The 16,336-nt window shown below is 32.4% G+C and overlaps 3 protein-coding genes across 4 annotated transcripts; all 3 read right to left on the bottom strand.

Annotated features, from left to right (window-relative positions):
• Nucleotides 1-2: 2 nt before the first annotated feature.
• Nucleotides 3-5,566, bottom strand: LOC123716742 (protein rolling stone-like). Of its 2 annotated transcripts, none has more exons than XM_045672626.1 (4): nucleotides 5,023-5,566; nucleotides 3,070-3,186; nucleotides 2,536-2,728; nucleotides 3-1,450 (listed from the first exon to the last, which is right to left on the bottom strand). In XM_045672626.1, exons 1-4 carry the CDS (start codon nucleotides 5,315-5,317, stop codon nucleotides 1,237-1,239), a joined length of 819 nt encoding a protein of 272 aa, XP_045528582.1. In that variant the 5' UTR covers nucleotides 5,318-5,566; the 3' UTR covers nucleotides 3-1,236. The 2 variants fall into 2 exon arrangements, with proteins under 2 accessions (XP_045528582.1, XP_045528583.1); XM_045672627.1 differs by lacking the exon at nucleotides 5,023-5,566 and adding an exon at nucleotides 3,316-5,000.
• Nucleotides 5,164-9,731, bottom strand: LOC123716741 (protein rolling stone-like). The gene is made up of 5 exons (XM_045672625.1): nucleotides 9,383-9,731; nucleotides 9,004-9,114; nucleotides 8,629-8,818; nucleotides 5,834-6,889; nucleotides 5,164-5,300 (listed from the first exon to the last, which is right to left on the bottom strand). The coding sequence occupies exons 1-4, from the start codon at nucleotides 9,696-9,698 to the stop codon at nucleotides 6,667-6,669; spliced, it is 840 nt and encodes a 279-aa protein (XP_045528581.1). The 5' UTR covers nucleotides 9,699-9,731; the 3' UTR covers nucleotides 5,164-5,300; nucleotides 5,834-6,666.
• A 1,472-nt stretch (nucleotides 9,732-11,203) lies between these two features.
• LOC123716259 (protein rolling stone-like) lies at nucleotides 11,204-14,701 on the bottom strand. The gene is made up of 4 exons (XM_045671916.1): nucleotides 14,356-14,701; nucleotides 13,328-13,459; nucleotides 12,600-12,789; nucleotides 11,204-11,741 (listed from the first exon to the last, which is right to left on the bottom strand). Exons 1-4 carry the CDS (start codon nucleotides 14,666-14,668, stop codon nucleotides 11,546-11,548), a joined length of 831 nt encoding a protein of 276 aa, XP_045527872.1. The 5' UTR covers nucleotides 14,669-14,701; the 3' UTR covers nucleotides 11,204-11,545.
• Nucleotides 14,702-16,336: the final 1,635 nt, after the last annotated feature.

The following is a 16,336-nucleotide window of genomic DNA, read 5'->3' as shown; positions in this document are numbered from 1 at the left end:
AAAACCGCTACAAGTGTCTTTAATATACAAAAATCGTACTCGGTACACCAATTATTACATATATTCTACCATTATGACTTTCAAATACCTAATTAAGTACATTAACGAAATGAAATGTACACTTTTCTTAAACCATAAGTTAGAAATGATATGAGTTTTTTTGATTTCGGGACACGCATATACATAATTGTTAAATATAGCTTCCTATAATGGGTGATCATTATTTTTACTACTCCTCTAACAGTGGCGGTCAACGCGGCCCATGTGTATAGATGATGGCATATAAAACAAGTTATTTGCCCTTTCGCAGAAATATCTATAAATTTAGTACATACGTACCTTTTCATTATAATATTATATATATAAACCAAATGATAAACAATTACGTTAACTTTATTTTAATTCGTACTGTACTTTTTATTAATACATACTCTCAGAGTTTCTGAACGTGTAATGAAGATTTCTATAACTGTTTTGTATTGGTCTCGATGCTTAACTTAGCCAGATTTATCGATTACTTTTAGTAAGTATAGACCTAAAAATATTATTCGCAAGTGAACTGATTCGGGAACTTTAATTCAAAACATTTTTGTACAACAAACTATGATCATGATCGCTGCAGCATGTTGCGTAATTGTCCAGAAATATTATTAAATATGCCCCGAGCTATCTCACAAAACGTTTCTTAAACCTCTATCATTTTACCAATTTCTTATTTTAAACGAAATTGAATGAAGGTTGCCGCTGTCACAAATTGTTTAGATAGCTTTATTGACACTCCGCATAATTAATGAGAACCCAGAATAATTAATGAGAATGTTTTAAGTGTTGTATGAAAATTGACACTTTTGATCACGTAAAATTTGGGGTTTAAATGTAGCTACACATCTTAACTATGTAGTCAGTCATTACTCATTATTTACATATTCATAGTTAAAATATACTGAACATGTGTTCATTATTATGACATCAGCCTCTTACACAATACCTGTATTGCTTAATACATTACAAAAACATCAGCCTGTCGAGCAAAGTTTATAAACATTAGTAATGATTAATATTAATAGCGTCAAATACAGTCAATCCATGACATCTTATATTAATGTAACGCAATTTACCAGAAAATAAAAGTCTTGTTTTTTTCTGCGAGGAATAAGTACAAGTAATAAATTACCAATTAGGTAACATAAACCTTACCATACTTAGATAAAATAAATCTAAAAACTGGTTCTTAAACTATACGGCACCAGAAATTCTATCTGGCGGTGTAAACGGTAGGTCTAGACTTGTGGTCCTTATGATAGCTACGGAAATCTTGTCTCTGCATATAGTTAGACCCCACATCACGGCGTAAAGCACGATTAGCGCTGCCAACGCTGCAGCAACCAAAGCCAAGGATCGGTTTGTTTGCCGCCAATCCAATATTTCATATATGAATGGATTGCCAACGCTGAAAGTTATAAATACAATAATTATTGAGGGGAAGTTTTTTAAACGATTTGCAATACACAAGTCAAAATTTTGTAAAATAAATACGACTCATTTCTGGCCAATTGAGCAAATAATCGAATTCAGCATGATTTACTCACGTTCATTACTAACAACGACTAATTACTAAGTTTATCATTAAAATTGTTATTATAAAATGTCATTAATAATAGATATTTAAAAGATTAGTAATAGTTATACATATACTGGCGTGTTCTATTTGTCGTTAGTATACTTAGCTAACGAAAAATAGAAGTTAATCCTTCATAGTAGGCTAAAGTATACCTACTCTGGCTAGTGAAAAGTGAAAATCCCAGCTTTCGCCGTCTTAATTATTATTTTAATCTAACGTGTACAATATTTTGTTGCGTACTTTTAATTAGGATTAAATACATAATTAACACATATTTATATCAAATACGTGGCAGTTGGTCATCGCAATTTATGTGCATATATACGGCGACGAAAACCTTCGCATTAAAATGGATGAAATACTCATTGGGGTAATTCTTTTGAATTATTTTTACAAAATATTGTATTAAAATAATTATCATAGAATTTAAAAACCAGCGGCGACCACCGCCACCTTTAGATCCGAGGCTCAGATTCCTGTATCTGTTTCCTGATCATTTGTTCTTTCTAATAAAGCCATGTGACAAAGGCCGTCAAGCGAGTGCTAATGCAGACATAATGTTCATTGGTCATGCACAGCCGGGGATGGAACCTACGACCAGGGATGAGAGTCGCACGCTTAAGCCACTACACAGTTTTTTTTGTAAGGAATCTCGCTGTTGGCTTTAACGGCCTTTCCAGCTCAGCTCGGGCTGTTTTGGCGAGCTTAGCTTGGCCTGGATGGGTTCTACAACACAACTATGGTATAGACGCCTTTATACTACAGACCTAGTGATTGCCACCCACTTTAAAATGCTATTAATTTTAGATACTATCAGCAATTTGATATTGCTGATCATCGAAATTAATAATTTCCGAGGTCATTCAAATAATTATCCGACGCCAAGTTGAATATATGTAAATATTAATACTCACCTGTCTGTACCTCCAGCAGCATAATATATGCCAGAAAATATCGAATACCATAGCCCTATAGCTATTGGTTGATATATGTGTACGAATCTAAGAGGTGTCCTTGAAAGCAGGAATTCGCTGAACACTATGCAGGAGTTGAAGCCATGCGTTGATAGGTCGAGCCAGAAGCTGTTAACAAGTTCTTCATCCTGTTCTGAGAAAAACAATATTACGATTGGTTATTAGATAACTTTTACCTTCTGGAGGTTCTGTGGGTTATTCAGAATTCCGACAACCTTTTTGATATTGAAAAGCATTTTTCTTAGAATCAATTTCAATCGATTGTTTAGTAGCTTGATAAAATTTTATGAGGTAATAATCATATATTACGTTTAGTGCTTGGCAGCCTCCATAGAGTCAAGACGTATTTATGTTTAAAACTTGGTAGCTCAGGATATATTATTTTGATCAATTTCCAATCAATTTATTTAATTGTTTATTATTGTTTTTACCGAACGAATCCTTTTATTTACATTATGTATTGATATACTTTACCTGGATTATAAAGAAGGATCCAGTAAAGTCCTGTTATCATTAACGAGATGATGAGTGCGATGTTGTAAGTGAGCCAGTACGTACTCACATACCATGGTAGGTTTCCTTCGCTGATATCTGAAACACGAAACATACTTATTATTTCTTCGTATCGTTTGAGGTCAATGAATGTTGGTTACACGACTACTACACATTTAAATAAAACTTTTATCAAAACAGACAGAGAAACAGAAACAGAACAGAGACACGAATACTTATTTCCTCGACGCATCGAATGCTTTAGCTTTTTCGAGTCAATAAAATAATTGTTTTGTTGTTACTATATAAAATGTGTACGTTTACCTTTTCTGAATTTTATTATTTAGGTTTATTTCAAATCGAATATAGAGCTACATATTATAATAGTTTTATTTTATCAAAATACGTATGTGGCATGGAATATTTGTAAAACATATCGTCAGTATAAACGAAGCTACGAAGTATTTCATCACACAAAGACTGGTAATTATGGGTCCATGTTCGTGGTTGCGAGGCTGCGACTATCACGCAATCTATGATGCCTTCGTCGCATAGTAATAACTAATAAGCAATATCAGTTGAAATCCCGCAGTGGGGGAAGCTGAATGGCTGGATAAAGGGTGTTTACACTGTGAACAAGTTATAACCCACGTAGCATAAGCTTTAAAAGCCTAGGTATACCGCGAAAAGTCAACTTTACCGCGTTATCGGTTTTCAGTTTCCTATTCATTTTGTATACTCAGAAGTTGTTCATAAAAATCTCGACGCTGTTACAAAAGCGAATTCACAAAAAATACTAATTCATTAATATATTTTATTCATTCACTGCAGCATACCTATGTAAAGGTAAATAAAAATGTATATTGTTTTTAATCTGGATTAATTCAAGTTGGTAGAGTCTATTACAATAAAAGGTACTTACATAACAAGGTCAAGTAAACATTATGTCGATTACGGGTGTCATCGAGCAGTGACTGTTGTAAAACGTTTCGTAATGTTTTCTATCGCGAAGTAAAAGTGGGTTTCTCAGCAACATTAAAAAACCGGTAAATTATTGCGTCCTGGGTTATACTTTAAAGCTGGTTTTTGGATTTTTAAAAACTGATAAAGATTTTATTTAGAAAAAATTGAAGTACAAGTAGATTTTTAAACGTATTTTTATTTTTAATGGTTCATGATGTATTTTTGATTCTACAATAAAGTAAGAATTACAAAATTCATTTTAACTTACGTTTATCAACTAAATTTGTATTTAAAAATCTTTTATACATGTGCTGGGAAAAATTATATTATGCTATATTTTATAAGTTAAAAAGAATTTTAAAATTTAATTAATGCTTATTTAATTGATTTACGTTACTTTGAATTCCGAAATGAGAATTCCATAGTGCCTAATGTAATAAATAATAATGAACATTCAATTTTACGTTATTAATCAAATAGTCGAATGATTTGTTATATATTCATGTACTGTAGCGAGCCTTAAATAAAAGCCGCCTGTCTCCTTTTTTATATTTTATCCCGCTAACTAGCCTTGACGGTGATACATGATTGTTATGGGCAAAATTAAAGGTGAATCCTTGAAATGTTCTACTATGTTAAATAAACCTGGTAAATAGATATAATTAAACTTTTACATAGATGCTTCTAAACGTGGAACGTAACTATCCACTAATTTTGATTGTGATCCTAGGATAAAATAAAACAGATTCACCTTGATATATACTCTCGATTCTGAAGTAAGTAAAAAAATATCAAAACAAGTTCTGAGATAATCGCGTTCAACTAAATAAACTCTACAATAGGTAAACGTCTCACATTCAATGTACGTTTATTATTGTAGTATTTAAAATTTAAAAGAAATATTATGTATTAATTTTGTTGCCCTTTTTCGTGTACCTTATTAGTGTAATATATAAGTAGATTTAATCAAACCTGGAAGGTTTTTAAAAGTAGCGACGAGTGATACGCTTAGCCCGCTTAGTGTCATTAGAAAAACCAATAACACTCCCCAGTTTGTTAGAAATATAAACCAATACGGGCTGGCTCCAGAGTAGACAGACCATGCGAAGATTCCCGCCGCCGCAGCTGCCAGCATAAACCTCATGGCTAGCATAGGTATCGGAGACTCTCCCTTTTGCCATGACGTGAGGTAAAAATCACTTAATTTCTCATTTGAGAGCACCCACAAATCAGAGAGCGATAAGCCCTTCCTGGAATATTTCACCATTTTCACTTTTTACAACAATAGCATTTCAAATGTTCATCTCAACTCAATGATGACCAAGTAGTGAGATAATAATTTCACAACGCGAATACATTTTAGAGTGTCTTATCATCGATATCATTTATCACTTGTCAATACAGGTTGGACGTATAAAAAATACGAGAAAATTGTGTTAAATTAAATTGAGTGATCTTAATAACTTCCGTTTATAGGTTTATTAAATTTACGGTAGGCACGTCGCTTTGTTGAGCGTTTCGCGGTAGTCTGATCATTACGCGGAGGTTGCATTTTGCACAGTCACTCCGTAGCCCTCTTGGTAAATATTTATGTAATTCTTTCTTTAGCATATCAGAACTGGATTTCATGACTCAATGTCAACAAATGCAGACTAAGTTGTAATACTATCACGTTGTAGTACGAAAGTAGTTGGATCTTTATGGTAAAGGAATTTAAAATAATCCTTATTAATCGTATTAGGATTGCGAATGTATTACAATTAAATATAAAATTAATACTTACTTAGTTCATAGAGGTATTTGAGGAATTTGAGATTGTGTAACATTTAATATGTATTATACAAAATATATAAAATATTATAAGTATTATTCGTGCAATGAATATAAACATTTGATATATTTATGACTTGCATAGATATTGTGAAATTATTGTTATGTTTTTATATGATTTTTAAAGCCTCTTTTAGTTAACGACTGGAAGTCCAAGTTAAGAATGAAACAGCAACATTATACAATGGTGAATAAAACCTAACTTTAGGTGACGTTTTCTAAATCAATTTTTTTTTCTTTTTTTTACATTATATTTGAAAAGTATTGAACGTCGGCCTGTTCTACTGACTGACATTTTGAACTTCTCTTTCGACAGACGAGTTTGCGCAATTATTTATGACTACGGAACATTGCAAAACGTATGTAACAAACCGTGGATTAAATTATAATTAAAAGTGTGTTTGTTACGTATACATAACAAACACATGATTGGGAGTAAATGAATAAAATAATACATTATTCAAATTCAAACATCTACCAATATAGTTAATATTCGGGACAAAATCGATGGGAATATTTCTACTGCTAATGTATCAAGTTTATTACACATATAATTAAGTTATCATAAAACTTATTGAAGAACTGCTTATGATAATGTACCAAATTACAAATCTGATCCATATCAAAATATGGATAAATTTTCAATTGAAGAAGTATTTTATCTTTAGGATTAACGCTGCATGCAGGCTTTTCTAGACATTTTTCATTATTAATTAAATCTGTGCACACGTATAAAGCGACTAAAAGAAACATATTGAAATCTAATTTATTCGGACGTAGATCAGCTTAAACTGTCGCTTCCCCTCTGGTCCTCAACGTAATGTCCTCCTGAGCGTGGACCGTAACTGAAGGTCGCAAAATCTTGTTGGCAATGGCGTCTCGTGCTGCCGCCATTCCAATAGTAACGAAGTGCAAGCTTACTAGCAGTAAGAGTGTTATAAATATCACTAGTATCGCAGTCCCCGGGTTGCCCCAATATACCACAGGATATATGTATGGGTCACCTAACCTGAAACAAAGGCAAAGTGGGATACGATAAGTAGTTAAATTTTATACAGACGGTGTTACATGTCCTGACTGAAGCCATTAATTGGAGGAATTTATATACAGCACTGAACAAATCATAGGAATGAAGATAATGCAGATAAACTTCAAAGAAATAATGTTGAACAACGGCATAAGATTGCTATAGGTAAACATAATACAAAAAGTTGTTAACAGAAATAAATAGTATGAACTTATTCATACTAGTTACAAGTATTGCCCTATAATATATATACGCACACAAGTTACTTAACACCTTCACGGGAAGTAAATATGTATTATATAAAAAAGTTCGTAAATTTAAATCGAGTGAGTATATATTAGGGTAAAATGCACCTCTAGTAAGCGTTGATTTTTTTTACGATTGTATTTATAATATAATATAAGTTTAATTTTCCTTATATTTATTGTGGTTTATGTTTTACAAGGTGACATTAATAATTAACAATTTGTTTCGACATTTATTTTTAAACGATATTTCGCACAATAGCATTAAACATGGATTTATCACGATTTATTTGTATTCGCTTACTTATTTTGACAGTAGATGATATATAAGTTAATTAAGCATAATAATTACCTTAATATTACTAATATAATTAATAGAAAATTTAAATTATTAACTCATTCGGACAACTTAATACAAAGTTATTGTTCTGCGTTCATAAATACGAGTTAAAGAGACAACAGAAATCACAAATAAATAATCTCCCAGTATATTTTTATATTATCAATATTCATAAAGGATAAACACGTGAATCAATTAAATACACGTGACCTACATTAAACCGAATACTGAATAGGTTAATACTCGTTGATTTTAGAATAAAAAATAATTCTTCTATTTAGACCGTTCGGCGTCGATTAGATCAATTTAAGATTAGGTACTTTTTAGCTAGTTATTTCAATATTTTGTCTGGTTTGGATTAATTAAATTCATTGTAATTTGGAGCAGGACTGATGTGGTAAGAATGCAAGGTTTAACTTTTAAGATGCAGCGCAATGTCAAATACCACCACATTAGTCTATGGGTCTCCTGCTATGGTCTGCGGCATTTCTCCCGTAAGTAAAAGAAATATGGTGTTATACTTTTCATGGAACTGACCGAGCTAAGCTTTTTTAGGTTTTTAAGCGTGGTGATTATCTAAATCGTCGGAGTTACAGCCTAAGAGTATAGCCAGACGCGGGCACTGTCTTCAGCATTTTAAAAGCACAGTATTTCACTGCATAGAATAAATAGCAGTTATTGTTTTGTTGTTAGTGATAAATATAGAGCTAAAATATATCTTATTTTATTCAAAGCATCCTGTTACCCAGGAACCGTACATAAACTTTATAATATATATAAGTCGGAGCAATGGCGCTGTTATTAACGGTTCTAGCCTAATTATGCTTTGACATTGTTATTTTATAAAACCTGATATATTATGACAATGGCAGCTCACAGTAATGCATTAATGCATACATTGTTTCAACAAATTTAATTACTTAAAAAGACCCCACATCGTATCCCAAATTTCCCGCTATAGAATTGCAAAAACATTCTCGTAAGTCACATTTAACAATGTTAAACAACACCTTACGTCCCCTCTTATTTTTGTCTTGATTAGTCAGGATAAGTATTGGAACAGGCGAGAAATAATTTAATTGACTTTAAAGCTAGTGAATAATATTTCGTATAAACTTATATACAAAAGTACTTACGGATTAGTTCCATTGGCGATGTAGTATATGAGATTAAATACCACATAGATGCAGGAGAAGATGATGGGATGCACTACGTGTACAATTCGAGTTTTGTGTGACGAGCCGAGTAGTAAAAGAAACATTACAAGAGAGTTAATTCCATGTATGGCTATGTCGAGACCTCGACTCACTTCCTCTTCTACGCCCTCTGAAAGTTGTACCGATAGTGGTTACAAAAAACGTATGAAAACTTTCATAATATTGAGTTTAACAATAGTGTAAAAAGGTATTATTTTGGCTACCTAACATCAAGCATGGACATGAAAAATGCATTTTAATTTCTAAATAGATTTATAATGAACAATAATGATTCTAGAATGTAAGATATATTACCTTCATATAGTAATGTCCAGTAAAAAACAGTGATGAGAAAAGCCAGCGGTACTGAGATGTTATATAAAATCCAGTAGGTTTTAATATACCACGGCAGGGAGAATTGAGTTCCTGAGAAAAAAAGATTAGCAAAACCGTTGAAATTCATAATTATAAGAAATACCGTTACATAATAAGTAGTATTTTTTATTTCGAGTAGGTAATTAAAATTATAGATATATTATAGTACAATTTAATTTTGTATTGATAAATCATTATATAATTGTAACTCACAATAAAATGTTAATAGCAAAAATATTAACTATAATATACTTCACAAAAATTATATAGATTCCAGAAAATTATATATTGACGAATCTATTAACAAAAAGACACTCACCAATTGGCCCATAAAAATAACAACGAGCTGAGATTCCTACTCCAAATCCAGTTGCAAGCATCATCATAAGTAGTCCCCAGTGAGTCAGATATATAAACCAGAATCCTATAGAAATGGGGCTTAAAACATACGTTATAAAGGAAGTAAGGACGATGCCTACAGAAGTCAAGAACAGCAGAATTCTCCATATTAAAAGTGGCACTGGTGAGCGCGTATTTTGCCAAGCGCTTAGAAAAAAATGAGATGGCTTTTGGTATTCTAAACCAACCATATGGAGTTGGCACTCCTCCTTAAAGAACTCCTTAATAGCACTCATAGCTGTGACACATTACAACTAAACGTTTTTTATTTGTGTAACCTGAAAAAGTTATCGTTAAAAACCGATATCGTATCTCCTGATAGCATATTCACAGTAATCTTGCCAAATATGTAATGTAACTATTAAGCGATTCTAAGTATTACTAACATCGCATCGTATCATATTAATTGATAAATTGATTCACATAGATTAGATCTTTAATGTTTGGTTCAGTATCCAAGGCGTGCACTTAACTTTCTTTCTATGTATTTAACATTCGCTCGAACGGCGAAGGAAAATATCGTGAGGAAACCGGCTTGCCTTACACAAATAGTTGAAATAGTTAGATTGATATATGATCATGAAGCAGATCCAGTTGTCGATGAATACCGGAACAAACTTGTGTCTGAAGTCGAAACTCTACTACGTGGAATCTTACTTGGACGTGGACGGTACCTAATTCCGGGCACAGCTTGCAACTGTATAAAGCGCAAATACCCCAAGCGCGCCCCACATGGAGTACTGTTCTGACCTCTGGGCGGGGGCTCCCCAGAACCAGCTTTTTCCACTTGACCGTATTCTACGAAGAGCGGTTCGAATCGTCGACGACCAATCCTTCTCCGAGCGGCTTGATCCTTTGGCGTTGTCTAAAGATGCGTATTCACTCTGCATCTTCTACCACATTTACCATAGAGAGTGCTCAGAGGAGTTTTTCCGATTAATACCTGCAGCTGAGTTTTATCACTGGACGTCGAGGCAGAATACGAAATCCCACCCGTATCACATCGACGTCTGCCGTTCCACAACTGAGCGTTTTTCAAGACAGTTTTTGCCGCGCACCACCACTGTGTGACTGAACCAGCTGCCCTTAAGTTAAGAAAAGAGCGTACCAATTCTTTAAAGGCCGGCAACGCACACTCTCTGGTATTGAGAGTGTCCCTTGTCGTTTTTATTACTTTTTTATTTTATAGAATCTACAGGAAGCGCAATTAACACTCGTTGATAGTAAAATTGATAACTCGTAGAAGTAACGTTTTGAATCTATTATATATTTTAGTAAATCTTTGGATGCCCTGATTTATTTCACATATTTGCGGAGGAGGAATGTTGGGCCGTTTTTCCCCTAAATTAACGGAAATATCCTCAATCAGTTAAACTACTGGCAGGCCCGAAAGCCTCAGTGGTTTAGCTCGAGAAGTAGCCGCAAGCGGCCGGACTAAGTTTGTTTGCACGTTTCAGGATATGACGTCATTCTAGTGATTTGTAGCCGAAGGCTGTGATGTTGTGACATTTAATGATCTACATTGGTTATATTCCCAAACCTTAACTATCTTTTAGATTTTATCGTAACTTGTATAAAACAAACGAGAAAAAAATATAAAATATATTTACGTAATTAAGTACATTACTTAAATTATATATAATTAAAAAAGAACATATTCAACCTATTCTATATTTTTATAGGAAGGAGAATTTGATAATAATTACACGTAACAAAATAAATTACAATTATTAATACTTGTATAAAATGTTACGCCTTATTTACAATGTTCATATTTTATGTTAAAAGCCTTCAAAATAAATTATGGATTGCAAAGCTTCATAAAACGTTATTATAGTATAATGTCTTGAGTTATTTAGTTGGTACTATCCAGTATGTCAAAACCAATACATTTTTGATATACGGAAGTCATAATTTGCGCTAATTCTTGACCCTTACACTATTAAGTTGCGTACAGCGCTACAGCCGAAGAATAGACATAAGCACCTTATTCATAAACGTTTAAATCTCATACAGTTTATACACTAACTAAAATTATCTTATAGTATGTAGCATTAGCTTTCAATACACTGTTTCTAACTCCTTAACTGTACATATTACTCGAAAAATCTATAGAATTATCATTTCGATATCGTTTTCCAAGGGCATCCCTTGCCACAGTTAACAAGGTAATGATTACATGAACTATAATGATAAGAACAGCACAAAATACTACAGCTATTGACGCCACAGCCGGCTGCTCCCAGTCTAACATGGGGTAGATAAATGTGTGTCCGAATCTGTGAAAAAATTTTATTTTTAAAAATATTTCTTTTATACAACAGAAAAGTGATATAAAAATTATAATCGTTGTAAAAGAAGTTTAGAAGTACACATTTATCCATATTAGTAAGAAAAATATATATGACATAAATACTCAATAAGTTTTTGTATTGTAAGTTCTGTTATCACCAACGTAGTCAAAAGCATTGCATGCATTTAACTCCTGGCTTCTATATTCAGCAAAAAATATAAATCAGCTATTAATATTTTTTATCTAATAGTAATTATAAATGGTAGTCCGCTCCGTGCGCCTGGTAAAATTCAGTTTATAGCGGGCGTTACTACTATAATTTAATAGTTTATTTAATAATGAACATTGAATATAAAAATATCTTATTGAAATGGATTTTCTTAGTAAGTAATGTCCAGCCTTGTTATATTATATATTTATCTTGTATAAAAGGACATTATATTCATATAATAAAAATGAATTCTAGATTAAGATAAGATTCTGTACTTTGGCCAACTGATTAAAGTTATTTTCTTAACTTAAAAAGTTTTAATTGGAAATTGAAATTTCGATATATTTACGGCTAAATGCTATAAAGTACAACTTCTATTTTAAACTGTGCAAGGTAACACTCGTCCAGTAAATTTTTAAAATTACCATCGGAATTATAAAATACGGATGAATGATAGTCGTGTTAGTTACCATAGTTACGGTATTACATGGTAACCGTACATGTTTTATAATAAGGCTGACATTAAAAATGACAGATAAGTATCATAGTACTAGATACGAGCAAACTCACACTACCAAAAGATTGATGCTATGTAAATGATTCCATATAGTCATGAAATTTAATAAAACTTACTGGTCAGTGCCGCCTGCTGCCCAGTAAATAATACTGAAGAACATGTAGATCAGAGCAACGCCAAACACATTATAGAAGTGTAGTAAGTACATGGGATGACGAGATGTTAGCAGTAGTAATAACATCACCACACTGTTTATGGCGTGAATGAAGATATCCAGCACTTTGTTTGGTGCAAATTCTAATCCAGCTGAAAAAAAAAACAAGATTTAATTTTCTATCTGTCTTCATAAAGGCAGTAATAAGACCAATAGGTATTTGAAATTATACGTTTCTACTTGTTTGTAAACTTGATAAAGATTGAAACTGTTTTGTAATAGACTATAACAAAAAATTAAAAAAAAGTGTTGTTTATAACGGTATTTTTACTAACACAGTAAACATAAACTGTCCGAGTCAAGACAGTTTATTAATTCAAGGAATAGTTGTTCGATAAGAATAGAAATAGACATATCCTATTGTAAATGTCTAACTCAATCGTGGTCTCAGATTTCTGAACAGCCTTCTTTGCTAAACGTCGTCGATTTTTGGGTTTCTCCTCAACGCTTTCTTATCCGTGAAAGTAACTATTAAACGCACACATAGATAGAAACATCCAATGGCGTATAGCTAGGGTTCGAACCCACGACCTGAGTCACGTGCCTAGGCTAACACTGCCACTTCTTGGGTATCTATAATGGATAAGATGAATACTAGAATCAAAACTAAATATGGAATTATAATATTACCGACTTCTTCGGAGTCTGCTAATCCGGACAAAAATGCCCAATAGAAGACAGTAATAAACACGGCTAACGGTACAGCCACATTGTATAACAACCAATATACAATTATATACCAAGGTAGTCCAAATGACGTATCTGAAACGATCAGTAATAATATTTAAATTAAAAAATTAAAAAAAATCTTTAACAGGGATTTTTAGGTAATCATAATATTCATCCTCGCTAAATTATAAGAGTTTCGATTTCTAAAAACAGATAAATTATTAGACATTTGGGTGATCTGCGTTCTTCTAATCCTAACCAATCGTGTCACCCTAATTTGTGTTCTTGAATTGAATTCTGATAGTACACTGATATTGTTTGTCCATTTGAATATTCGATATATAATCTTACATTATTATCTTTTACCGCGTGTTGCCGTGGTGTTTCTACTATATACTTTTATAAAAGGAAAAGCATTCGTCACCACAGATAAAGCTGGTATAATTTATAGTGTCATATTCCTAAAAGTGATAGTATAGATACGATATAATATGAATCCTATAACGAGATAAACATTTCGGTAAAATAAAGATAAAATGGATTATAGACCAGCTTTGTATTATGTATGTATGTGTATACATAGTATTATTTTTAATTATCCATTATACGACCTCTTACGTGGCTTTTTAGGTAAAAATTTGACTTCCGGTTAGACTTGCCCTTAATTTCTTTGTTTGTGTTTGTCACATACCCTATTGCAGGTTACTTCGAACATAATGTTACTACTTTCTGATGTCCGTTACTTTTAAGTACAAATTTTTGAAATACCTTATTGTAAAATAAAATAAGTTAAGTTATAATTCATTACATACATATAATAAATTTGATATAATATTGTCTTCGAATGAAGCACGATCTATTTAAATAATTAACTATTGTCATTAAAAATCCCGGGAAATATTGTATGTAAAATATAAAAATTAACACATTGCAAGCATAATCTTAACTCAGAATGCAAAGCTACAAACAGGTCACTATTTATAACTTACCAATAGGTCCCTTCATATAGCGGTGCAGTGAAATCCCAAATCCAAAACCAGTAGAGACCATCATTAGAAAAATTCCCCAATGAGTCAAATATATCGGCCAGAAGGCGCCCTTTCCTGTTTCTGACACTAGCACTATCGATGATACCACTATAGCCACGGAACATAAAAATAATAAACCCCGTATTATTAAAAGGGGTAGACACGAACGATTCTGTTGAAAGCAACCGATGCAAAAATCCTCTCCATCATCATATTCAAATTTGAATTTTTGAATTTGGAATTCTTTCTTACAATACTTCTTTATCGCACCCATTTTCGCGACTACAATATCACTTCGCAGCCCGCAACCAAATACGCGACGAGATTCACTTGTTTGAACTGATTAGATTTCTGATAGCGGTGTTAAGTATATTTAATGAATTTTAAAATGTATTGATTATTAGATTTCCTATATATATATATCCCGACAACACTAGGAAATCTAATAAATTTTGAGAATTAAGCCGTTTTTTATTTGGTTATTGATATTTTTAATCGGTATTTCGACTGAAAAATAGTACCAATTGCCTAGAGATGAAATCAACTCTGAGTTGTGAAATTCCTGTACTATTTCTGCTAATAAGGGTTTGGCATACGATAGACATACCTACTGAAATTGTTTGTGTTGATCGCAAGTTAATAAATGAGCTTGCGACCTCATTCAATCAAGGGCATTTCAATATTATTGTTATGTTTAAAATATTATGTAAAAAAATACCTTTTCTATATAAGTAACGTAATAGAATGCTGACTAAAATACGTAGGTCATTTGTTTATTGATTACAGTCAACTCTTTATAACTTGGCCATAAATACTGTTACAATTAAAAATTAACAAAATATTAAATTTTAATATAGAATCTGTCATTTTTATATCAATGTTCATAAGGTTCGAAGGAACCGAATCGCTGTGCTTGCATTACACAAAGTAGGTGGTGAAGCCAAATGCCATTTTTAAACCTCTCCATACGCTTGGTATTAGTAAAATGTTTGTGTACCGGGCTCTTAATACCACAAGACTTCCTCTGTTAGTGACAGAAAAAGATCTTGCCGTCCACGTAGTGTTCATACGAAAATGGTTGTCAAAGAATTCGAAGAAATCCTGTGCGAAACCAAAACAAAAATATCTCGGGAGATGAAGACAACACTTAGAACCATGTCTCGTATTCATAAGATGACTTAGGACTTGTAGCCTATAAGACACGTACTAGTAATTTCTTAACTGATATTAAAAAAAAAAGAATAGGGTGGTAAAACCGAAACAACTACTGAAGCGGTACACAAAGGGAGGTCATAGAAAATTTTTGTTTATGGATTAGTTTTTTTTTACAATTGCGCAACATTTTAACAAACAATATAACCATTTTTATGCTCAAATCTCTAAGCAAGACTTCCAATTAGTCGATAGAGTGTACGTGGGCACTATCCGACTTTGATGGTTTGGTGGGGTATTAGCTATGAAGGAGTGACTGAGCCATACTTTTATGAAAACGGTATCAACACATCGGCATAAGTGTATCAAAATACCATTCTTGATAATTTGGAGTCCCTAACATAATCCGTACGATTGGCACTGAAGAATTTTCCTACAGGAAGAGTGCGTGCTTCTATTGATCTCTGGCCACAACGTTTAAAGGACTGTATTGCAGCCAATGGAGACCACTTCTAGTAAGCTTTTTATATTTTAAATTGTTTTATATTTCTGTACTAATACACTATAAAAGTAATAAATGTTATTTGCAATAGAAATGTTTTTTAGTTTGTTTCAGTATTTGTATCTAGATTAAGTATTAGGTAGGTAATCATACTTTTATATATAACATCGTAACCATGGTAACGAACACTGTCCTAACTTTAACGCATACCTATAATAAGGTCGCCGAAGTTTTGTTATATTTTGATTATTATATTATTGATATATTTTATGATGAAAACATTAAATT

The sequence above is a fragment of the Pieris brassicae genome, chromosome 11, assembly GCF_905147105.1.
Source record: "Pieris brassicae chromosome 11, ilPieBrab1.1, whole genome shotgun sequence".
Taxonomy (NCBI): domain Eukaryota; kingdom Metazoa; phylum Arthropoda; class Insecta; order Lepidoptera; family Pieridae; genus Pieris; species Pieris brassicae.
This window is presented reverse-complemented; position numbering and strand designations above follow the sequence as displayed.